This window comes from Gymnodraco acuticeps, unplaced genomic scaffold (assembly GCF_902827175.1).
Source record: "Gymnodraco acuticeps unplaced genomic scaffold, fGymAcu1.1, whole genome shotgun sequence".
NCBI classification, from domain to species: domain Eukaryota; kingdom Metazoa; phylum Chordata; class Actinopteri; order Perciformes; family Bathydraconidae; genus Gymnodraco; species Gymnodraco acuticeps.
The window spans coordinates 1,954,184-1,980,791 of record NW_022990513.1 but is presented as its reverse complement, the minus strand read 5'-3'; the positions used below and the strand labels follow the sequence as shown (position 1 = coordinate 1,980,791).

General features: G+C 39.4%; 1 protein-coding gene across 1 annotated transcript in view; it reads right to left on the bottom strand.

Moving 5' to 3' along the window:
- Positions 1-5,532: 5,532 nt before the first annotated feature.
- Positions 5,533-26,608, bottom strand: part of cetp (cholesteryl ester transfer protein, plasma) — a 53,953-nt gene continuing 32,877 nt past the window's right edge. The window contains exons 13-17 of the mRNA XM_034227079.1: positions 7,681-7,748; positions 7,151-7,193; positions 6,881-6,953; positions 6,245-6,330; positions 5,533-6,156 (exon numbers count right to left, since the gene is read on the bottom strand). Of these exons, the coding sequence (XP_034082970.1) occupies positions 6,079-6,156; positions 6,245-6,330; positions 6,881-6,953; positions 7,151-7,193; positions 7,681-7,748 (348 nt within the window). The 3' untranslated portion in view covers positions 5,533-6,078. The remainder of the gene's footprint in view (positions 6,157-6,244; positions 6,331-6,880; positions 6,954-7,150; positions 7,194-7,680; positions 7,749-26,608) is intronic.

The following is a 26,608-nucleotide window of genomic DNA, read 5'->3' as shown; positions in this document are numbered from 1 at the left end:
GGAGGGGGGATGTATTTGTGTGGGTTCTGAAAGTGTTAATCTGTAACACATTGCAGGGGGAGGGTAAAAGAGGGGACAAAGGACAGCCCACTACACAGTGTACAGGTCTGGTGGTAGGTTGGTCATGTCGGAGGTGGTAAGAGGGAGGGGAGATTTTTCTGTAGATCTCAGGGGGAAATGTATGTTAGAGGGTTGGGGTTTTATGTGTACTTATGTGTTGGAATATATGTCTTTTTACACATATTTTGTTAGGGCAGCATCGTTTATCCACTCACCAGTACAGTCACTGAACAACCTATATAACACAATATATGTTAGATCGAGGTATGTCTAAATCTATGAAGGTTAAGGTTACATCTTGGAATTGCAGGGGCTTGGGTAAATTAACTAAAGTGAAGCAGGTACTTAGTAGACTGAAACAAAAACACTCACACATAGTTTTCCTGCAGGAATCTCATATGATGCAGTGTGATTTGTCTAAAGTCAAAAAAAGATGGCACGGCCAAGTGTTTTCAGCCTCCTATAGTTCACATGCCAGAGGAGTTTTAATCCTAATTCACAAATCAATCCCATTTCAAGTAGTAAATTCAATAATTGATCCCAAGGGCAGGTACATTATACTTCAGGGCATATTACTGTACGAGAAACTTAATTTAGTGAATGTTTACGGCCCCAACGAGGACGACCCTGCATTTTTTGATCATTTATTCTTGACCTTATCAACGATCCCAGGTAATTTCATTGTAGGAGGCGATTTGAATGTGGCCCTGAACCCACAAATAGACAAATCTACTGGATCGGACACGTCCCATATTAGAGCTAGAAAATCTATATTACATTTTATGAAGGATTTGAGCTTATCAGAAATCTGGCGGGAACTGAACCCAAACAATATAGAATATTCTTGTCACTCTAGCACACATAAAACCTATTCACGGATAGATTACTTTCTAATATCAATACAGATAAGATATAAAATTAAAGACTGCAACTATGATGCCATAGTGTTATCTGATCATGCCCCGATATCTTTTACATATGTAGATTCTAAACTGGTTAATAGCCCTCCGAGATGGCGTTTTCATATAAACTGGCTACAGGACCCGGCTTTTATAGACTTTATTGGGAAACAAATAGATATGTTTTTTGAAAGGAACACAAGTCTGACCTCGGCTTGTATCAGATGGGAAGCTTTTAAAGCCTTCTTGAGAGGACAGATTATACATTTTACGTCTCCTAAATTAAAACGTATCCGTCAAAAACTGGAAGAGCTGGATTATAAAATTAAATTAAAGTGCTAGAGAAAGACAAGTTTATGGATATCTCAGAAAACCCACATCAGGAACTATTACTTCTTAAGGCTGAATAGAATCAAATATCTGTTGAGAGGGCAGCGAATAGCTTGTTGAAGCTTAAACATAATTTGTATGATCAGGGAGAAAAACCAGGTAGACTCCTGGCCTCGAGAATGAAACAGCTACAATCAGAGCTATTAATGCAATCGAAAATTCTAAGGTAGATGTGACTGTGGATCCTGAAGAAATAAATGTTACCTTTAGACAATTCTATGAAACGTTATACTCCTCAGAATATCCGCCTAATTCGGACGCTCAAACTTCATTTTCGGATAATTTAAAATTCCCAAGTGAAAAAATGAAGAAAAAATCTCTGATTTGACAACGGAGGAAATTATAGAAGCAATTGATGCCATGAATGCCGGCAAAGCAGCTGGTCCTGATGGATTACCAATCGATATTCATAAGAAATTCAAGAGGAAACTTTTAACTCCAATTATAGAAATGCTTCAGGAATCCTATACAAACGGGTCACTCCCTCCCTCATTGAGAGGTGCCATGATCATTTTAATTTTAAAAGCAAACAAACCAGCCCATGAATGCCAATCTTTCCGTCCGATCTCACTTCTAAATTCGGACATTAAAATTCTCTGCAAAGTATTAGCACGTAGATTGGAGTCTGTTCTCCCTGTCATTATAGATATGGATCAAAACGGATTTGTTAAAGGGAGACAAGGCTTTCATAACGTACGGACAGTGTTAAATATACTTCACGAGAGGAAAGACGCGCCAGACACTGCTCTGCTATCAGTCGATGCCGAAAAGGCGTTTTTTTTTAGAATAGAATGGCCTTTTCTATTTGCAACACTAGACCGTTTTGGATTTGGGAATGCTTTCTGTAATTGGGTAAGGTTATTGTACACTCAACCCACAGCTGAAATTCTGACTAACAATTTTATTTCTCAACCATTTAATATTAATAGGGGGGTCAGAGAGGGGTGCCCTTTGTCCCCCCTCCTATTTACACTCGCCATAGAACCCTTCGCCATAGCAGTCAGGACACACAAGAATATTTCAGGTGTCGGGTTGGGACAGCTAGAACATCGCATAGCTCTTTTCGCGGACAACGTCATTTTGTTCCTCACAGATTTAGCTAATTCAATTCCAGCTTTACTAAATGTAATTAAGACGTTTGGATTATTTGCAGGTTATAAGGTGAATAATGCAAAATCCTCCATAATGTTATTGAATGGAAAATAAAGATGCAATCCTATGGACCATGTGTCCTCATTCAACTCAACAGACTCTTTTACCTACCTAGGTATACATATAGTGCCTGATGTGGGAACAATTGTAAAAACCAATTATGATCCTGCTCTTGAATCAATTTATAAATCACTGGAAAGATGGTCTAATATGCCAATTTCTTTAATAGGGCGAATAAATATACTGAAAATGAATATCCTTCCAAAACTATTGTACCTGTTTCAAAACATACCTTTACCTGCCACTATCGCATTTCACTAAATTGAGGAAAACATGTTAGAATTTCATTTGGAACAATAGACGACACAGGCTACGTTTGACGTTATTATACTTACCGTATGACAGAGGAGGACTCAAACTTCCAGTGGTATTACTGGGCCGCCCAATTACGCAGCATAATGTATTACTTTATTACTTCCCAGTCCCAGCGTGGGTAGACATTGAAGCCTTTTCACTTACCCCTAAATTGCCACTTAACTCATACATGTATTCTGCCAATGTCAAAAAGCTCAGGGAACAAACATCAAACCATTTGTATTGATCAATGTTTGGTATAAAATTCAAGATGTGCTAAGGGAAAAATCATCAATGTCCCGTTTTAGCCCAATCTGGGGAAATGAACAATTTAAACCAGGAAGAATGGAGCAAGGTTTCCATCATTGGGCAACGAAAGGTCTAACAAAAATAGGAGATATGTTTCATTTGAACAGTTAAGTACTAAATTTGGCCTTTCAAATAGCAGTTTTTATAAATACTTACAGGTACAAAGCTTTATAACTGCATCCCGCAAACAGTTATTAACTCCCCCACCACTTTCTGAACTGGAATGATTGATCTCTGATCATTGTCATGGGAAAAGGCTTATTTCAGTGCTACATGACTTGTTGGTTTTTAACTCCACTGAATCCTCTACCGACCGGCTTAACGCCTGGAAGGGAGATATACAGGAGGATATTTCCTTGGGTGACGGGGGTGTGATATGTACTGAGGCACATAGGCAAACTGCGAATACCAGATTAAGATTGCTACAACACAACTGGTTGATGCGCACGTACATAACACCTGTGAGATTACATCAGTTTAATAATAACATTCCAGATATATGTACTAAGTGTGAACAGTCTAAAGGCACACTTTTCCACTGCATGTGGGAGTGCAAAGAGATTGCAACTTTGTGGTACGAGATCTCACAAATAATTCACAAAATGCTAGATGTTAAGATACCTCTTGATCCTAAATGGTTTATTTTAGGACTTTACCCCTCCACCCCAGTCATCCATCCATCCATCCATCTTCTCCCGCTTATCCGTGGTCGGGTCGCGGGGGTAGCAGTTCCAGCAGAGAGCCCCAAACGTTCCTTTCCCTGGCGACATCAACCAGCTCTGACTGGGGGATCCCAAGGCGCTCCCAGGCCAGTGAAGAGATATAATCCCTCCACCTGGTCCTAGGTCTACCCCTTGGTCTCTTCCCAGCTGGACGTGCCTGGAACACCTCCCTAGGGAGGCGCCCAGGTGGCATCCTAACTAGGTGCCCGAACCACCTCAACTGGCTCCTTTCGACGCGAAGGAGGAGCGGCTCAACTCCAAGTCCCTCTCTGATGACCGAACTTCTCACCTTATCCCTAAGGGAGACACCAGCCACCCTGCAGAGAAAACCCATCTCGGCCGCTTGAATCCGCCCCAGTCATAACAAAGAATAAAAAGAATCTCATAAACATGTGTTTACTCCAAGCAAAACGCTCGATTGCCTTGTCATGGAAGAACACTCAGAGGCCACATGTGGCTGAGGGAAATGAGTAATTGCTGTTCTATGGAGAAGATAACGTATATTCTGAAAAGGAAAAATGAAACCTATGATAGGGTTTGGGGCCCGTTTACTCAACTGTTAGGTGATGTTAATGTGTAAAACATGCTAAGAAATAACAATGGGAATCCATGAGATTGAATGGAAAGTAAAGTACTTCTTAAACTGCTGTGACTATGTACACTTTTTAGGATAATGTTGCTACTGCCCAATTTTATTTTATTTTAAAATGTAATTTCATTAATGTCTCTTAATTTTATTATATATTTTATATTTCAATTTAATTTTTGTAATGTCTTTTCTTTGTCTCTGTTTTTCACATCATTTGTTTTATTTGAATGTTTTGTTGTAAGTTTTGTAAGGGATGGTGTTGTTTAAAAGAATGAAAAATTAATAAACATATTGTTTAAAAAAATAATAAAAAAGGTTGCCGACCCCTGCTCGAGGCTGTTGCTTGGCGTGGTGAGAATATTGCTCCACTTTCTCCGGTCCCCGAGATTGGGCTTCCAGTAGCTCTGGAGAGAGCTTTCTCACCTGTGGCCACTAACGCTCATCATTTTAGTTCATCTTAAATGTTTCCATCTTATGCTTTGTAAGTTTGTTTCGTAACGGAAGAAATGTAAATATATTTATAAAACGGACAAGTCAAATCAAGCAATCTGATTGGTCGATAGCGTTTTTGCGGACCTCTTTGATTACAGATTTGAAAACATTGTTGCTTGCTTTCAAAGTAGCACAATTCATGATGTCAAACCTTGGAAAGTATCTCGATATCCCTGCCCTAATGCCAAAGGAACTGCACACTGAATATGTTATGCTGTTTGATGTCTATGTCTGGACCGCTGCGTAAAAAGGAGGGTTTCTGCCCCGTTACTTCTCCGCTGCTTTCTTGTCCCAGTTCGAAAAGCAAACTTCAGCCCAACTGTATACAGTTTTTCTCAGACGCGGAGGGACACTGACTTGTTGTGAAAAGTAACTACAATTCTACCCGTGGTATACGCTCAGTATATCACGGCTAGGAACCAATCAGATTGCTTGATTTGACTTGTCCGTTTTATAAACACATATATACCTGCTGATTGTGTTTGATATTGTGTGACACGCTACAAAAAAGTACTTGCTTAGATCAAAAACTCTGTTGCAAAATAATGTGAAAACTGGGATGATCAACTTATTCTCCTTGGACATGTATATTGTTATATTAATCAGAACAATAATTTCAATTTGCGGTCAACAAGAAGTACAACGGCCCTGTGTCACCCTCTCTTCCACACACACCTCACGCAGGTTAACAGGATTATAATGAGTGCCGCCCATATCCATGTGACCCAAGCCAACCAATCAATTGTGCTCAAACAAATATCTTATATTAAAACAAGAGGCAATACTAAACACGTTTCATGGCTCCTACACTTACAAAAATGTAATATACATGTCTGTTTTTTGTTTGTTAATAATAGAAAATTAGACTGAATCAACGTATTAAAATCAGTAGTACTTTCCTTTTTAGCAATGATTTACTCTTTATGGTAATGAACATCAGGGAAATCTTATTATAACCATTAATATCTACATTTTATCTAAACAATATGGCCAAAATAAAAATGCAACATCATTGTTTTTGCATAGCTTACACATTAAAGGGTACATTTTTATAGGAGCAGCACTTTGAGACAAACATGAAAATGTCTAATTTTGCCAAAGGGTTGCTTAGTTACTGTAGTGTCCTTCTGAGGAACTCCACCAGCAGGTGATGAGGGAAACCAAAATCCATCTGAATCACCGTGAAGCCCTTCAGCACAGAAAGAGGAAGGGAAAGGGGAGAAGCGATGTGATTAAAACACAGAGGATGAGGAGATGAAGGTCCAGAGAACACTCACCTCCTGAGGAAGCACCTCCGGGCTGAAGATGTCAAACAGGTAAGTTCCCTGTTCGTCCAGAAGCCTGGTTACCTCTGTCTCAAACACTGCAAGACATGCCACAGAAATATCATAGAACACACATCACTTTACACACCACTGTACCTCTTCTCTAGGTATATGATATGTAGCCTTTACAGGTTCCACTTAGTTCCCTGAACTGCATTTTGCTGTAAGTTGACTCAAGCTTGGCAGTGCTGTTAAAGATGATTAGTTTCAATGGTATCACAACTACTGCTGCTACTATAGCACAAAACACAGGTTTACTACCGGATTAGCAACAGCCAACAGAAAATAAATACATTTAAGGATATTGAAGTCCAAATCAGCTGCAAGGAGACATTTGTTTGAAGGAATCCAGCAAAGTGCTCAGTTTAAAAATCTATACAGTAATGAATGTACAATAAAGGGCATTGGAAAATCATATGAGTACTTGTCTTGCTTGTTAAATAAGTAATTTAAATATCCTTTTTTATTTTAAAATGATACATTGCCAGTTATCTTTTCATTTTAGAATAATGCTTTACAATGGTGGATTGAATCGGACAAGGTTTAAGACAGGTTTCACTTTTTATATTTGTATTTCTCTGGACTTACCAGACAGGACTTTGGGAATTCCTATTTTCTCCACAGCTTCTCTGATAAAATCCAGTTGTGCCTGATCCAGATGCTGGAAAAAGAGGGAGAGCTAATTGAACCCCAATCTAATTCCATATTTTATCCAAACAGACTTGCAGTGTGTATGCTGATTACATGTGTCATGGTCAAAGGAAGGATCCAGCTATTATATTTTGAAGGAGTTGGACAGGATGTCTTGTTGGTCGGACACATGAAAAACACTTTCTACACATAATGAAAACATCTTACCGGTTGGTTTTGTGAGGAAAACTCAGCCTGTAGAACGTAGATCCTAGAGAGGAGGATAATCACACACTGAGCACACAGAGCTGATGTAGTGGAGTTGGTATTGTGGTATTTATACAGAACTGCTTAATCTGCATAAGAACATTTCTGTAGCTCACTGGCAACAAACTGCAATCCAACACTCAGGCCGATGGAAGAGCAAAAATGGCCAGATGTGTGAAAGAGCTTTGTTTCAAAGTCCTCTAGAAGAACCTGGTTGTGTGCCCAATGAATGCCTTTGGAGATGTGGCTCTCTCCATGTGACCAGTGACTGAACACAGCCCTCCTCTAAAGACCACTCTTCCTCACCTCTCCTTCCGGAGTGTGCAATTCAGGACAATCAGTTTGATTTGAACATACTGACACCGTTAGTATGTCTTCCTGCCTGTTCATGCTGAATTTAATTACAGATTAAAATAGTATGCATGTGTTTCAGTCTGTAAGTAGGTCGTTTGAAATTCAGTCGGTTTTTAAAAACCAACAAAACGTCTTACTCCGATCGGTTATTCTGCAGGAACACTTTCTTGTCAGCATAGGAAACAGTGATGTCCATATCCACTTCCTATAGAAACAGACAAAAAAACATAATGTAACAGAAATCAATGCAACAGACCCTGCCCTCACACGGCCTTCACATTAGGACAGACTTTCAACTAACAGAGTCCTATTCCAATGTTTAACAGTCAGCCATCAGACACAACCTTGAGCATGAGGTACAGCTACAGTCCAGCAGCAAGTCCTCAAAGAAGGCTTTAGTATTTGAGATACCCCTACCCGAGGTAGAACAAAACACAACAATGATTTTTCTTATCTTTAGGGTCTCCCATTAATGAAATTGATTGTTGTCAAATTGTATTTCGGGGAAAAAAAACGTTTTTTTGGTTGTTCTTTAGAACTACCCCAATCCCTGAAAAAGAGCCAAATTAGACCAGGCCGAATGTGGGAAAGGTGACAGAAAAGCCCATAACTTGAGAATGACCACTCTTTTCATCTTCAGATTTGCTGAGGTATGAACCAGGTGGCTGTCCTACATCACCAAATAGTCAGACAATAATTTAACTAAAGAAATACTGAATTATAGTCCTGTAAACGTAGCTTTAGTTTAGACGGAAATTGTACTTTTTGGTGATAGGAACATAGGACTCCATCACTTTTCTCTCATTTATCAGAAAAAAAGAAATCCCTAAAACATATACCATTACTGAATTGTCTAGGGTGCTATTGAACACTAACCAGTAGGTGCTATTGAACACTAACCAGTAGGTGCTATTGAACACTAACCAGTAGTTGTATGGACATATCTGGTACAGTTCTATTGCAAATGAGATTTCTTTAGACAGGCCTACCTCTTCTCTGATACAGTCAAACTCCGAATGGGGGATAAGTGGCACAATAGCCTATAAGTTAAGAATGCTCACTCTGATGGTCATTATATTTGGAGAGGGAAATACCAGGTGGCTGAACTACATCACCAAATAGTCAGAATAAGAGTAACCCAATACAATCAAGTGTATTAGTTCTAAATTGCAAGCCTCTAAAACATAGATGTAAATAGTAGGTTGTATTGAAACTGGAACCTTAATTCAAAGTACAGTATACAAATCATCAAATAATTCTGTGAGAGGTCAAGTACTAGAATATAATGTTAAATGTCAGGTTCCTCAGAAACGTTGGGACACATGTTGACATTCTGCACAGCAGGTGCAGAACTCCGTACAGGGAAGGCCAACAGAGAGGCACTGGCACTTTCCACTCTCTCCACACTTTGCATCTTTGCAATACAAGTGAGTAATGTCTCTCACTTCTGTAGGTGCTGGGGGTTTTGTAAATAGCACTGGTTGAATGGCCCCATCTCTGACAATCCACCCCTTGCCAATAGGACTCCATTACAAGGGTTTGGGTTCGGCCTGTGACAAACCTACCTATTTTGGATTTGGAAAGGTTGGCATGTATGCAACTACAACAAAATGAACATATTTGACCGTGATTTAATTGTAATACACGTTTCAAAATGATGCCGAAGTAACAACATACTGATACCGGTTAGTAAAAACCATGAATTAATGCTTTGACAAGTCTGCAGGCGAAAAACCATTTTAAAATGCGTGTTTTCTAAATGGAGATTGGCTAAGCTAACGCAGTATATGCTCCGACCGTCCACACTCACAACAACGGCCTACAGACATAAATAAACCAGCGACTGTATTCACCATGACACAGACAGTCTGTGGTTTGTACTTGTTTAACTTGTGTCTAGTTTCTGAACAGATATGAGGAGCTGTGAGCTCTGAGTGCTAAGAGCTAACGGCTGTGTTGTTTTTCTGGGGCTCTCATTGAAGATGATGTCACGGCTCCGCCTACACTGCGTTACTATAGTTACTGCCCCAGCTACTAAACTGTAGTGGAAACGCAGCATAAAGTGAGGCTGGCCTACCAAGGCCTAACAAAGCCTAACTATACCGTACTAAGCCGAGTGAGGCTCTGCAATGGAAATGCGCCATAAGTGCCATGTTAGGGGGACATTACGGAGCTCATGAGTCCGCTCTTGGAGCAGACATAGAGAGATGTATTTACCGGTGTGTTTCCCTGGATGATGAAAATAGTCCAAATGCCATGTTAGGGCGACATTTGAGGTTTTGTTAACATTAATGCTTTTTGCTTTGTTTGTGTTACTAAGATACTTTTAGATACACTTTGAAGTGAGCAACACTTTACAACTGGTAGAATATTAAGTACTTTGTAAGGAATTGGGTTTCTTTAATGGCAGTTTGTGATTTTTAGGGCTTTTTCAGTGAGACAATGCAGTTTTGATAATTTCAAGTTGTCATCTGCACATTAGCTACAGTGTAGATATGGCATTGAAAAACATAGGTCACAGGCTCCTCCAACACTGCAAGTCTGCAACATATATATATATATATAGGACGTAGACAAATAAAACAGATAAAATACTGCAATAGAATGTTTTGAGATGACAGATGTGTGCGTAATTCTCTCACAAAGGAACTGTAAGATACACGTTTATGTGTGCAAAAAGTTAAAACTATAAAAATGAAATACTTTGTCTAAATCGATGTTATTTAAGAATGTGACTCATAATAGCAGTTTTTGATTTAAGTAAAACAATCCAGTTAAACAATGTCGTTTTTGATGACTTTACTGATTTTTTCTTTTTTCTGCTACATAGATACTTTTAAATACACTTTGAGGTATGCAAAACCTTAAAACTAGAAAATGAAGTACATTGTCTGAATAGATTTTCTTAAGGACTGTTTCTCTAAAATGTAAGTTTTTGATTTTATCACCTTTTCGGTTAAACAATGTAGTTTTTGATGACTTTGCTGGTCAAAAACACTTTTGTGATTTTAACACTTTTTACTGAAACTAGGCAGTTTTCTTTGATAACTTTACAGATTTTTTATTTTTTCTCTCACCAAGATACGTTTCGGGTGCGTTCACACCAGCCTTTTATAGTCCGGTTGAATCTAACCCTGGTGCGTTTGGCCGCTTGGTGCGGTTCATTTGGGTTGGTGTGAACACAGTCCAAGACCTCTGAAGTGAACTAAACAATCGGACTCTGGTCCGCTAAAATAGGTGGTCTCAGAGCGCTTGCTTGCGAACTCTGGAGCGGTTCATTGCTGATGTGAACACAATCCGCACCAAAACATAGGAAGCATAGTATTTACGTGTCACAAGAACACGGGTGTCTTCAAAAATCTTTAGCGAAAGAGTCTTTCAAGACATCCGCGGTTGTTTAGTTAAAGAGTGAAGCAGAATGAAGTGTTGAACAGTGTGGTGACCTCCGACGTGATGAGTGCTGGTCTCTAGAAGGACCACCGACAGCCAGCGGACGGAATTCAGTCCAGGGGAGGACACCTGGACACCACTGACAACTACACCAGGGCGTCCTACATGATACAAAGGTAAAACAGATACCTGTTGATTACCAAAATCTGTGATTTGGCTTTGCTACAAAATTTTAGAGTTGTCAGCTGCGTTCTCAGTGTTCTTAGTCGCGGTAAAACATACAATACATATTTTAGTATAGGTAGGTAAGTTATAAAATAAATAAAGCAACGGTTAAAAGCTTCGTAGATTTTTCAGAATCATATGGCTAACTCGTTAGCTACAAGTGAAGCAGTGAAGCAGTGAAGTATTTCAGCGTCGGGTATTGAGTCTCGGACGGCTGAAGGGTATAGAGTCCCTAGCTTAAGTGACGGTATTGAGTCCTCACAAAGCTATACTTCCTGGGGGAGTCAAATGGTAGTATTGAGTCTCCATCCGTGACTAATCAGAATAACAAATCCAAGGCTCATAGGAGCTGGAGGTGCGTTATATGTAAAAAATCCAAGAGGAGAAACGGGACCTTCAAAAGCCATTGAAATGAACGGATTTCAATGGGAGCCCCCCCCCTTTTCTCTCGATGCGGCTCTAATTGGGAGAGCAGCAGCCCGGAGTGTGTCTGCTTGCTCTCTTCTTTGATGCCTGAAGAAAAGGGAGTGGGTTTAAAACAAGGAGTGAATAATCAACGACTGATCTGAAGTTGGAGTGAATTGAAAATGAATGGATCAATGTGTGATTTGAGGTGGTAGATATTGAAATAAATAAGAAACTATAATTTGTTGTTTTTAGCATAGTTTTTGTGGGATACAGTTACGTCACATTGTGGTTTTTATGAGAAGTTTTGAGAACTGATTGTTACTATTGCATTGCATTGTGAATTTCGTGGTATTTGTCATTAACTGAGAATTGTACTTAATTATATTTCAAGGAAAAAATTATATTACATACAGTAACGTTAAGGGAAAGTAAAAAGTGGTTCACTGAGTATATGACGTACCTAGAAAGATTAATGTCTATACAAATTAAATATAATAGTGGATTCCACCTAGATTAGACATAGACAGAGGATAATTTGTTAGACATGAAATAACGAACTCACTGTAAGAAATATATATATATTATAAATGTTATTTGGGAGTAGTATTTATCATACAAAGTGACTCTCATTTGATGGTTGTTTAAAGCTATTCACCACAATTGTATTTTTAGGTTATGAATAAAACAAAAAGTAGTTAGTGATAAGCAGAAGGGTTTTTGAACGCTTGTCAGTCAGAAGGAATCTATTAATGTGTATGTATGACAGGGGTACTGTGTGCCCGCTTCGGTTTTTCACGTTAAAACAGAGGATTGGTGGCATTTTCAGTTCATTGCTTACTTCCACACGCCTTTTCCCCTCCTTGTCTCTTTCATGACTTTAGTTAATGCATTAGAACGATTGCCATCGTAACTTTTCGTGTTTCTAGAAGTCAAACTCACTGTTCATATTACGGAGTATATTTCCGGAACGGCCTTTCAAAATAAAAGCCACAGGCCGCTGTTCACCAGAGACGCCTTCACAATAAAACAGTAATTAGCTTAACAATATATTTAACTTATATTACGTCGTTAAACATTGATTTAAATTCATTACAGTTTTCAAATACGGCGCGGATTGAATACAGTTATTTGTGTATTCTGTTACAACCTCACCATGCTTGTAACACAACTTAGATAAACAATTTGAAAATGAATAGAATTAACCAAGTAGATACAAGATTAATCTATAGTGGTTAGGGAGAGTTTCCTTGTTTTGCTCATCCGACTTAGTACTGGAGTAAAGAGAATAGTGTTTTATGAGAACTGTCATCCTTCATGTTTTTGAAATAAATGATGTAGAAATGGATCACGGTGGAGAATTAATACCTTTTGGGTTTCAAATTTAAGAAGATTAAAGATGAATGGTGGTTAAGGAGGGTGTCTTTGTTTTGCCTATTAACTTAGAACTGAAGTAATAAAGAATAGGCAGACTACTATCATTAGTTTGTTTTAACATTCACATGTTTCAGCATTCCTGACCTCATCCGTTTTATTTTGTAACCCGTTGGGAGAGAGATTTAAATTGAGTTTTTCTCAGTAGCTGAATGGCTGTGATTACAGCAGCATTGGATAGTTGTGCACCACCTTTTGGGTTCTCTGAATCAGTGTGTTGGTGAAGAGTTGCTCACTACAAACAGAAGAAGTGTGCAAAGAACGCATCTCTGAGGAGGTATTGACATTTTGCTTGTGCCTCGTTGTCAAGGCAACAGTGGTGTGAGGAGGTACTGCGGTTTTGGCGGGATTTCTGCTGTACAGAGGACAACGTGTGTCTGCCAAGTGATTCCTTCCCTCATCCCAATGCCAGGGAGAGTTTCCTTGAAGCCCACTGACCAGGGCCAGTGCTAGCTTTTTTGGGGAGCCTGCCACTGACTACAGCTGCATCACTGACTGTGCTCATTATGACAAGATCTTGAGACATGCTTGTCTCAGATTATTCAGACTCTGAAGGAATGATGCAATGATTTTACAGCATAATTGTGCAAGAGTTTCCCAGGGGGTGGTGTAGAAACCTTAATGCTTAGTGTTTAGATAAGAGGCTGCTTGTTTAAATGATGGTCTGGAATACTGAAAAGATTAAAGTTTAATATTCTTGGTTAGCAAACAAGACATCTGATTATTATGTCACACATAATAATCTTGACATAGAAACTAGCTATGTGTAAAACGTGTGGTTGTTATACCATTGTTATCATGAACAAAAGATAAATAAGGAAATAGCATCTGCTTAAAGATGAACGGATTTCATATCGAGGATTAGTTATTGTGAATACTCCACAAGGTATCTACTAATGTATTTTAAAGAACCACATTTCAAGAAATTGAATTGACTTGATAAATAAGTAAAGATAAAAAGTTGTATTACCCATTAATCAATCAATTGGTAAATTAAAAATAGCAGTAAAGAAGAAACTATTAAAGTAAAAGGAGAAAATAATCCTAACACACACTGAAGGTACTGTGGGATAAAAGGGGGAGACATGATGGAAATATTCACTCCACTTTCAGCAGTGGGTGTTTTGGAGTTAGGAGTACAGAGGAGAACAGATTATTTAATCTCTTCATCAGGTTTACAAATTATTCTTTTAGAGTTTTTATTCATGTGAGAATTGGGTAGTGTTTTAAGTTGTTACAGAATTGATCTACAGTTCAAAGGGAGAGTTTTGGTAACCACTCAATAAAATCAGACAAATATTTATTTATATAGGTCATGTTGAAGGGAAAGCTAGTTCTAAACAACATATAGTATTTCAATTTGAGGTACTGGTTTCACCATTGTGGAATAGTTATTACCATCGGAGGGCTTTCGGATGGACATACGAAATGACTTCTGTTTTTAAATCCTTGATAAAGTAGGGAGTAATTGTTGCATGTTCGGACACCCAGGGTTCCACATACTGCTAAAGAGTTTAACATTGTTTTTTAGGTAGACCAGAATTGAAGATAAATGAGTATAATGAGCTATGAAATGCAGAGCTACACAGATCCTAGTAATGGTTTGACTCCAGATAACAGTTAAGTACACAAGTTTCTGAATTAGATCTATTAGACATTTTAATATAGATTAGGTGTAAATGAACTGCAGTAGTAGTACTATAAGGAAGTGAGTTTTGTACCAAGTTGCAGGAAATGTGGGAAACAGCTGTCCCAATGAAAAGTTAGAGATATCTTGAACATTATAGTTGTAATTGTGAATTAATAAATGATGGCGCTCCATATATGACTGATTTTTGTAGACAAAGGATACTGGCCTATGCTGAAATATCAAAGTCTCTGCAGAGCACGACACATGGCCAAAAAGACTGAGACCAAATGACCTTTGATCCTGACTGACAGTGTAACTTGAGAAGGCACTGTCAATGACTGACTCTGGGGTGAACCTGACCAAACTTGACTTTACAACCTGACAGTGTGAGTGTGAGTGTATGTCTGCATGTGATCAGTGCAACTGCATGATTTAAAACAATGACTAATCAAGCATGCTTTTGGACTAACACATTATTCTGGGGCTCTGTGGGAAATGAGAGGTTTCCTACAATTCCACAGAATTGGAAAACCGCACTTGTGACCCGTTTCTAATCTACTTGATGATATTTCACTCCCACAGGAGGTGGCTGTTTGCAGAATGTGAACCTCAAACTAAAACATGAAGATTCTGTTTCTTTTAGGACTGAAAGATGGAGAGAAACACTTCATTTCACTGAAGTGTTTACTGTGGAAAATGATGGATGTACATTTGTGAATAATGTTTGGTATTTTCTTATAATCCATTATTACCTGAAGGTTTTCTTCCCATACAGGATTTTGTTACACATGAGTTCATGTGTAAAAAGGGGGAGTGTAAACTTCACAATCTACATTTTTCAATCTGAACATTGATTGACAGTTTTAGAATTGACCTGCTCCATATCTGGGGATAAGATACTGTTTGGTGAATGTTGACATGTTTCTAATATTGATTGAGTTATAACAGATGCAGAATCAGTGGCCAAGGGGCTACTGTGAGAGATGTAATTCCAGAATGGAATACTGAAGAAGTTGACCTGTGATGATGAAGCAATTTTGTAATATTTCAACAGGTATTAAAGTAACTGAGGTTTGAAATGTAGAAAGAACATATTACAGTTAAAGCTAAAACATAGTAATGTAATGAGACAGAATTTAATTTAGACAACATCATGTAACTAGCCTGGTAAAGAAGTAAAAGCCATAGACTTTATTGTTTAGGTCATTATGGGGATATACATTTCATCTAAATTCATAATAGAAAGACATTTGATGACAGTTTGTTGGAATTCTGTATTCATTTTTTCAGCGTGATAATATCTAAGCACTGACAGGTAGAAGCAGTATCACCAGGAAATCATTCACTTTGTTAGTATCGTGATTTTGGTTGTTTTTGAATCCATAACATTAGTGTGTTTCTTTACCAGAAACATTAGCAGTTCATATTATATTTAGATTTTAAATGGGATCTCAAGGATTTCATTTAAGAATAACACAGATGCTTGTCAGAAATTCAGAGCTATTGAAATATGTTATTTAGTTGACCTAAAGATGTTGGGGTTTTAATTTTGTTGGCACAGTCCAAGTATTAAGATTCTGAAGCTGCACTGGCAGATAGGAGGTCTACAATTAATTTAGAAAACCTGTTCACAGACGGCTGTTGTTTTAAGACACCCCACCAACAGGCTCCAAGCGGCCTACGCAGTGGTGGGTCAAACTGCTGAGGGCCCAGGAGCCCTGAGCGTAGGCTTGAGGGATTTGTATCAGATTTCTCTACACAGGTCGCTGACGCCAAAGGGGGACCCAGGAGGCCGACACAGCGGAGTTCGTCTGGCTGAAGGTCATCAGGCCCACGTGGCTCAACCCCAGGTTCTCCGGCCTCTACAGAGTGACCCAGCGGACCTCTCATGCCGTCCGCCTAGGAGGAAAGGGGGACAGCTGGTACCACTGGAGCCAGTGTGCGGCGGGGAATCCTCCGGCTAGGACCTTGGATGACATCAGGACGTCTAGGAGTCGACCCAGAAGGCGCCATCAGCGGACCGGAGGAGGAGGATCGGGAGGACATCTCTCCAGCAGTCGACCCAGAAGGCGCCATCAGCGGACCGGAGGAGGAGGATCGGGAGGACATCTCTCCAGCAGTCGACCTGGGAGGCGTCATCAGCGGGCTGGAGAAGGAGGATCGGGAGGACATCTCTCCAGCATCGACCCGGAAGCCGCCATCAGCGGACCGGAGGAGGAGGATCGGGAGGACATCTCTCCAGCATCGACCCGGAAGCCGCCATCAGCGGGCCGGAGGAGGAGGATCCAGAAGACATCTCTCTAGCAGGCAGCCCAGAAGCCGCCGTCAGCGGATCGGAGGGACAAAGACACGGCAAGCCAAGACGGCACAGGGGACTCCACTTTCCGCTGAAACAGGTTGATATAGCCGGTGTGGACTTTGTTTTAATATCCCATTTTTTGAGGAACTTTGTTTTAATATCCCATTTTTTGAGGAACTTTGTTTTAATATCTCATTTTTTGAGGAACTTTGTTTTAATATCCCATTTTTTGAGGAACTTTGTTTTAATAACCCATTTGTTAAGGGAGAAGCTGCCCCTTCCCCTTCATACCAAATGCCCTTGTTGGCTTACGCTTCGGAGGAGGACGAGCACGATGACTCAGCGGACAAGGACAATTTAAAAAAAAACATATTTTGGTCTCCCTCCACTGTCATAAGAAGTTGTTATGGTGGACTGTTCCTAAAGGTTTAAAGTGCTCTAAATCCTAGCTTCTGATGGATTTATATAAATGTTGGGGAACAGACAGTAGAAAAGAATGACAGTGGTTATGTTTCAAATGCTGTGTATAAGTTGATCTCTGAAGGTGAGATCAAAAGAGGGATTAAAGTAAACAGATATTGTTCTAAACTGTATTAAAGTAAACAGGTATTATCTTGAACTGTATTGAAGTGAACATGTATTATTTGGGACTGTTTTAAAGTAATCCTATATATATATATATAAACCTTCTCACTTACACTCACTGACCCAGATACCCTGCTACACACACATACACCTCCTCCCACCAGCACACACACATATTCTTTTCAAGGTTCTTCAAGGTTCTTCCTGGGGCCAATATAATCTCAAGCACCAATATATCTGTGTACAATGTTTGATACCAATATATCTGTGTACAATGTTTGATACCAATATATCTGTGTACAATGTTTGATTGTTTGGGAAGGAATAGTTTGTGTGAAATCTTCCTTGGGAAATTAAAGGAGTGAAGTTAGGTGGAAGATAAAGATTGACTCTGCCTTTGTCTACTCACGCTCTGTTCAGAAGTAATGTACCAATATATCTGTGTACAATGTTTGATTGTTTGGGAAGGAATAGTTTGTGTGAAATCTTCCTTGGGAAATTAAAGGAGTGAAGTCAGGTGGAAGATAAAGATTGACTCTGCCTTTGTCTACTCACGCTCTGTTCAGAAGTAATGTACCAATATATCTGTGTACAATGTTTGATTGTCTGGGAATAAATAGTTTGTGTGAAACCTTCCTTGGGAAATTAAAGGAGTGGAGTCCGGTGGAAGATAAGAAGTGACTCTCCGCCCCAAATATGTCCATATATACTGTTGTTTATTCATGCAAAAATGCCCCCTGTTTCTGACTGGCTGGTCCCGATATCTGTATCGCACGGCAGTAGAGCGGGGAGCCCGGAGTGCTCTGTTACAGGGCACTCTGTATTTCGTATTGTGTTTTTTACCATTAAAATCAGATTATTGTTATAACTTTTATGCCGGTGTTTTGAACTTCTTTTATTAAATCTGACCAGGCTCATCTAACGGACGGCGCGGAGCGGAGGTGGGCTTTAAGCCACCACTACTGTGTTTGCTCCTACAAACGTCGTGTAAAGTAAAAATGCTCCGTCAACTACATAAAAGTAAGAACACCTGTCGTCGGTGAAACGCCCCTCCTTACTGCAGAACGTCTCTCATTATGTTATAATGTTTTTTAACGGACGTTGTCTGATTATATAATCATATGCGCATGCCGCTCGTGTCTGTTGATCTCCAGATTAACAGCAGCATGATAATAACCTGCCGAAAGTGCCGATGCTCCATGGCGGAGGCTCCGGTAGAAATTGCCGGGATTCGCGTTGTTACCCCCTTAATGTCTGACCAATGGTTGAACAGCATTTCCGAGCACATTACTTGTGTTTAAAGTTTATAGTCCGTTTGAATGTTTGCCCGTGTGAACGCAAACCGAACCTTCTGAGAAATGAAACAATGTAACAAACTGTCTTCTGGTGCGCACCAGAGAAGCGGACTATTACGGCCCGTCTACAGGCATCGAAAAATGCTTTCAACGCTTCGCCCATTCATTTGAATGGGGTGACGTAGAAGATTTTTAAACTTCGCCGAACTGCATTGTGGGGAGCATGGCATGGCTTTGCAAGCATCACAAGCATCTATCGGCATCAAAAGTTGAACAATGTTCAACTTTTGAGGCTCGATGCTTGGCATCAGCCAATCAAATCCCGCGTATGCAAATCTGACAGTACAAGCGCTAGCCAATCAAACCGCGTGTATGCTGGGAGAGACTACGCAGGTCATTTCCTCATATTCAAAAAAATGGAGGGAAAATTCATTATAGCGGTAGTGAATCACCCGGTGCTGTATGATCAGTCTCTGTTCATCTACCGGGATACAAACCGGAGGAGCGAGGCATGGAGGGAGGTGGCAGAGACAGTGGATGAAACTGGTAGGTTTTCGCCTGTTTGGGGATTTTATATCCAGTTTACTTCGTTTTAACATTGCTATTGCTTTGTATGTCGGGGGCGGGAGATTCCTGATTGGTTGTTGGTCGCCTTGGGCGCGAGAAATCGCCAAGCCTCAGACACGCCCAGCTTCAAGATTTTTTGATGCCTGTAGTGTAGACGGGCCGTTAGATGTGAATGCACCCTAGATACACTTTGAGGTATGCAAAACCTTAAAACTAGAAAATGAAGTACATTGTCTGAATATATGTTAAGAATGTGACTCTTAATGGCAGTTTTAGATTTTAACACTTTTTCAGTTAAACAATGTAGTTTTTGATGACTTTACTGATCAAAAATACTTTGTGATTTTAACACTTTTTACTGAAACTAGGCAATTTTTTTTTTCTCTCACCAAGATACCTTTAGATACACTTTGAGGTATGCAAAACCTTCAAACTAGAAAATTAAGTACATTGTCTGAATAGATTTTCTTAAAGACTGTTCCACTAAAAGGCGAGTTTGTGATTTTACTGACACTCTGCAGATTTGTGTGTAATTCTCTCACAAAGGAACTGTAAGATACACTTTTATCAGTGGCGGCCGGCCCAAAGGGGCGCTAGGGACGCCGCCCCCCCTCTTCCCACATTAAAATATATATATATATATTTAAAAGATATATTTTTATTTTTAATTTTTAATAAACAAGGTACATATTATATAATTGGTATCAGTGAAATGTATAATCTATAATAAAATCTCGTTTAAAATTGTATTACGATGTCTAAAGTTACTGATAAGTCACATGTTTCCTGCCTGGCCTTGCCCGTGTATCATTACCCTCTCTCGTCTGGGCGCTATGCACAGCGCCCAGACGAGAGTGCAGCAAGTGCAGCAGAAGCCAACTGCTGCTATCTTTAAACTATGCCACCGAAACATAATTTCAGCCAATCAGCGCCCGGTGCAGTCTGTGAGTTATTTGGACTCGTATTCAAGGAGACAAAACAGGAAGCTGTCATTCATTCTGGAAGCTATCATTAGCAGCTCCGAAAACTCAGTTTTTGACATAAAAATGGAATTATGGATTATCGATAATTTTTTCAAAGTGACAGACACATTGGATTAACCTATGGATTAACCTTCAGCCGCGTGTTTCTCGTTTTTGATCAGATAACAGCAAAAGGTGAGCATATCTCCGTGTTTTGCTCGTGTGATGTCTGTATTTGCTTCCCCTGTCACGAGTTCTGATCGCTCAGTGATGATACCTATATTTCTAGAATCTCTGGAATCTCAGCTTGTTAGCTAAGCTTTGTGCATATCCGATGAGTATATCGATTGATTTATACCTAGAGTGCGTTAGCATTTTTTCGCTCAGGGCTCATTTAGACGCTTCTTGTGAGACTTGTGTTTTGTTTCGGTAAAGATGATTCATATCATCAGTTAGCTGAGTTTCTTCCTGTTAAATGAGCAGGACACATCAATAGTTTATTACATTTTAAGAAGCCCTGAGACACAGTTACGTGAGAAAAAAAATGGGGGAAAAAAGCCCCTTAACAGGTTAAATGGGAATTAAATCATTTTAAGTAATTTTGAGTGTTCCCAAAGCCCCGGTGTTCTGCAGTTTGTGTGGGCCTACTGTACTGTTGCACAGTTTATACTGTAGAAACTATGTCCAGGACAAGGGTTGCGGTCGGATAATCCAAAAATCAGCTCCTAATCGTCTATTCCTTGACCTCTGATTGAAACGTCATGGGGTTAGGGGATAGTGGATAGGAGAATTCAAAAGGACTTAGGAGAAGAGACTGCGGTACTTTAGAGAATCCGAATGTACTTTCACTATCCAACGTGTTTATGATGCTCCAGCGGACGTCATGAATGTGCGTCTGCTGCTGTGGGGAAACTATGGAAACTACAGTTTTCTATACAGCGGACTACAACATGGATGTTTAATAAGAACGAGGGACTACTGTAAACTCATCTAGAGACTCTGCACCGTGCTCTGATGCTGTTGTTTTATGCTTTATGAACGTGGACAACAGAGAAACATATTCTTCATGACCAAAGTTGGAATTGAAATAAAAAAGGAAAGTGAAACTGCTCGTCCCCCTCTCCCTCCGGTCCACATTAATACAAATGATCCCAATACGTATGATTGTATGAAAATATCTTAAAATCAATACAAATGTATTTATTATAAACGTTAGTCCTTAACATCTATCACTGTGTATATCACCATTCAAACATCTTTTAAAAGTTGAACAAACCCCACACAGCTCAGTAAAGACTGTGAAATGTTGACTTTATTTGATCATTTCAGTAAAAACTAACGTTCATATTTCTCTCTTTGATTATAATACTGATGAACGTTCAAAACAAAGCACTTTGGCAACTTACCACATACGTTTTAAAAAGCTTAATAAGCACCGTAACGTTCATGATATAATTTCTCCGTCATAATCGTTTGTTTCCGCGGCCGACTGTTGTGAGACGGCAAATGCTGCGGCTGCAAGGCATTGTGGGGCAGCACTTTCTCCTCTCCTTTCGTCAAGGGAGGTCCAGTGGTTCCTAAGCTAAAGGAGGTTATAAAGCAAGTTTGAAACCTCCTTTCCTTTCATTTAGAGAATTGGAACGGCACTTATCATGGCTGCCACTGAGGGACTTCCGGGTCATTTCACTCCGTTAGGAAGCTTCCTAAGCTAAATGGACTATTCAACTGCAGCCAAGGTGTTTGGAAGTATTGGAAGATTCATAGCTAACCACACTGTAGATTATGGAGGAATTGATCAGTCTTCTCATATTTTTAAGCCTCAATTTGTCCTCCCCCCCTCTAACATCACCAGAAGTCATAATTTAAGGGGTATTTTCTCATTTTTTTTTTTTATTGTTTGGTCAACATTTCCACAGCCCCACCTAAAATATTTTCCACCAGCCGCCACTGACTTGTATGTACAGTATGCAAAACCTTAAAAACTAGAAAATAAAATACTTTGTCTGAATAGATTTTCTTTAAAGGCACGCAATGTTAACGCTATTTTCAGTTTTGTTAACATCAATGCTTTTTTCTCTTTTCCTGTGTTACTAAGATACTTTTAGATACACTTTGATGTATGCAACACAATGTATTGTCTTAAAGACTGTGACTCTGTATGTAGGCATGTTTGTGATTGTAACACTTTTAGTGGAACTAGGCAGTTTTTTTAATTGTTTTTTTATTGTTTTATTGTAACTGATTTTTGCTTTTGTCTGCTACCAAGATACTTTTGGATACAGTTTTATGTATGAAAACTGTACAACTGGTAGAAAGTTAAGTACTTTTATTGAACAGATTTGCTTTAAAAAGGGAAGTTTTGTGATTTTAGCACTGTTTCGGTGAAACAATGCTGTTTTATAGAAATAACTTTAATGATTTTTGCTTTTTTTCTCCTACAAAGATAGTTACACTTTAATGGATGCAAAACTTTACAACTTGGTAAAATATGAATGAATTTGTAATGAATTTAGTTTCTTAAAGAATCCAACTCTAAATGGAAAGTTTGTGATTTGAACACTGTTTCGATGAAACAATGCAGTTTTTGATAACTTGACTTGACTAACATTACTTTTTTTAAATATATGTTTTTTCATATTTTTCAACATACTGTGATATTTATTTAGTTTTTTTGTGACTTTTTCCATGACTTTTTTGAAAAACTACACAGTGATTTTTATCAACAAACATGCAACTAATACATTATATAATATTATGACTTTTTGTGATATTTTCAATGTAATATACTTGTACCTTTTTTGTAGGGCTTCAGGATATTCAACCCGGTATCACGGCAAGACGTGAACATGTGACGATTTGCTTTAACCACCAGGTGTCCCTTTATATCAGCTGTGCACCTTTATGGTGTAAATACAGCCTATCTACCAATTGGATCAAATATAAAAGTCAGCCGAATTAGTGTTGATACTGCAAGGAGACGTATTGTGTGAAAAGAAATGTAAGATGTTGTTTAATGGCTGATATATTTATGATCCACGTCACGTTTTCAGTGCCTCATGTTTGTCTAGAAGTCTTCTCATCAGGGCTCTATAAATACAGAACTACGGCAGATATGTAATATTTAATGCAGCCGAACCGTGTATTACAATGCCGTTATGTGATGACTTTCAAAGAGAAAAGCAAGCACACTCGGAATAAAGTATTTATTTATTTTTTTTTTAAATGTTTTCGGATTTCACATCGCATAAACCCCATTTCCCAGCGTGCATTGCGGCTAAACCATCCAATCATCGCGCTGAGGATCTTGCCTACGTCTGTTTCCGGTTTCGTTTATGACCGATGTATTTTGTTATACACACATTCCTTCACATTTACATTTTAATTTACATTAAAGTATTTAGTGAGGCCTTCTAAAATGTTTTTAAATATAACTACGGTTGTAGTTGAAGAGTTTGTAAATTAACATGAACCGAAGCTGTTGCCTGGCAACGCAATCGCACAACGTCACGTCCGTTAATTCCACATCCACACGCATGGATTAACATCGATTTAATACATTAATGTAGTCTTTGTTTCTGCTAAAAGAGGAGTCGACCAGCTGGGGCAACAAGAAAATCGGCGTAATCGAGTGTGACTATTAAAAATCATTATTATATTAATATTGACAATAACAACCGACCGTCGGGGTAGCATTTGCTTGGCATTTCCGGGTATTTCTCCACGGGTTGGGCCATGTTAACAATACCGTGTAACTGTCACTTTTGATGGGACGAAATCGTGACATCTTCACGTCTCCCAGCATGGTAAATCGTCACATGTTCACGTCTTGCCGTGATACCGGGTTGGGATGTTTGGCATGTCATGCATAAAACCTGTGTCATCTTTCTTGAAACTGACGTGCTTTCAAAACAAGTTATTTTTCTGTTTCTTCATACTCTGAATAGTCCTCGCCCGTCTCTCTTCCTTCAGCCATCACAACAACAATCAAGTCAGATCTGTCAAATGAAACACCTCTTCCCAAAGCGTGACTTCCCTAATGAGGGGGTGCGTTTTAAATATATTATGCAGCCCTACTTTTTGACTAACTGTATTATGCTTTTTACGGAAAATCGTGACAAACTATGACTTATTCTTACATTTGTAGTTCTAGTTTTTGATTTTTTTAAAAATGTCACGATATAGTATTTTCAAGTCCTACTTTAGTATGTCAAATTTAAGAATAAGTCATAGTTTGTCACAATTCTCCGTAAAAAGTCAAGTATAGTTCGTCAAAAAAACTTGAAAAAAGTCATTTTGTAGAATAGGATAGTTGAAAAGCTCAATAAAAAAAAGCATAATACAGTTAGTCAAAAAGTAGGAGCATGCACCCGCAGAATGAATTAAATTAAGGCAAGGCGGAAATATGAAAAAGGTGGATGAAGCTGTTGTAACGTTCAAAATGTTACTCAATGAATGTATGGAGTCTCATGGACTTGTTCACATGCTTTTATCTGAGGAAATAAGGGAAACTGAGAGAATGGATTGGTATGAACCAAAAATATCTGCATTCATGAATTTCCTTGAGGATGTGGAAATGTGGAAAAGCTCTCAAATGGATCCTCAGACACGGATGAACCCATGACAGTGTGTCCAATGCATCAGACAAGAGGAGCTCACCTGGTTCAAAGTCAGGATCAGCAACTTCTTCTGCTTCCTCAACCCACCTCAAAATGGCCACAGAGAGAGCTGCCCCCCCTCCCCGGGCAGCAGGATTAAAAGAAAGGCATGCACTCGAAATGGAAAAGACTCAACTGCAAGCAAGATTTGAACGGATGGAAATGGAAGCCAGCCTAGCTGAATCTGATGCAAAAATTAAAGTCCTGGAGCAGTTTGAGACTGGTTCACAAAATCCAACACAAGCCAAATATGATGGCATGAATGACTATTTAAAAGACTACAGAGGATGGATGCAGAGCCGTCTCCAATTACCTTTCCTGGTGTTGGACCTATTCCCAACACACCACTTCAAAGGCTTCTATACCAACAACCAAGACCACCAGAAAATATTGGTAATACAAACCAAAGCTCTCAACACACAGCTACAGAAGCAGGAATTACAGGGACAAATAATAATGACAATTTCCTGACTGTGATGCCAAAATGACATTGTTAATTTACTTCAACAAAAACAAACATCACTGCCCAGCAGGGAAATTCCAGTTTTTGATGGTAATCCCCTGAACTATCAAATATTTACGAGGGCATTTCAACATGGCCTTGAGGAGAAAACCACCAGTAACCAGGTCCTGCAGGGAACTGGTGAGAAGCTGCCTTCACATGGATGCTAATAGTGGCTTTGCTGAAGCTAAGAGACTGCTAAAAGTGCATTTTGGAGATGAGCTCAAGATAGCAAGCGCATATATGGGAAAAACTCTCAACTGGAACACTATAAAGGCAGAGGATGGAAAGTCACTGCACTGTTATGCACTTTTTCTGAGAGGCTGCTGTAATGCAATGAGGGATCTGCAGAACATGGAGGAGCTGGACCTGCCATCCAACCTACGGCTCATTCTTTCAAAGCTACCTTACAAACTAAGGGAGAAGTGGAGAACAGCAGCTTGTGATATTCTGGAGCGGAGCCATCAAAGAGTAATGGTATGATATAAATAGCCAAGGAAATGGCCCATATGCAGTGAAAACGCTGTTAGGATGGGTCGTTAATGGTCCACTTAATGCTTCCACAGATCTGGATGATGAAACCCCCGTGGCAGTAGTGAACAGGATCTCAATTGTTCACCTTGAGAAGCTAATTGAAAGACAATATATTAACGACTTTCCAGAGAAAGAGTATGAAGAGGAAAGACAAATATCAGCTGATGACCGAAAGTTCATGCAGATTGTATCCAGCTCGGTTTCTCTTAAAGATGGCCACTACAACTTACCTCTTCCTCTAAAGCAGGGGTGCCCAACCTTTTTTGAACCAAGAGCTACTTTTAAAGTTGTTAGTCTGCCGAGATCTACCAGTCCAAATAGAGAGGGGAGGGGGGGGCAGGGGTGCTAGCGAACTGTCAACTGGGGGGAGCCTTGCTGCGGGGAAACGGCAGACCTCTGTCGGTGTAACTTCGATGATGCCTTTTAAAAACATAAAAAATGAAGGGCGGTGACGGCCATCAGCGAATCGAGCTGGCCCTTGACGACCGGCTGTTCTGTGATTCTCCAGATCTGCGGAGGGTGGGAAATACATACCGGAAGTAAACAAAGACGGTGTTCCCACAGGAAACAAAACTTAAAATA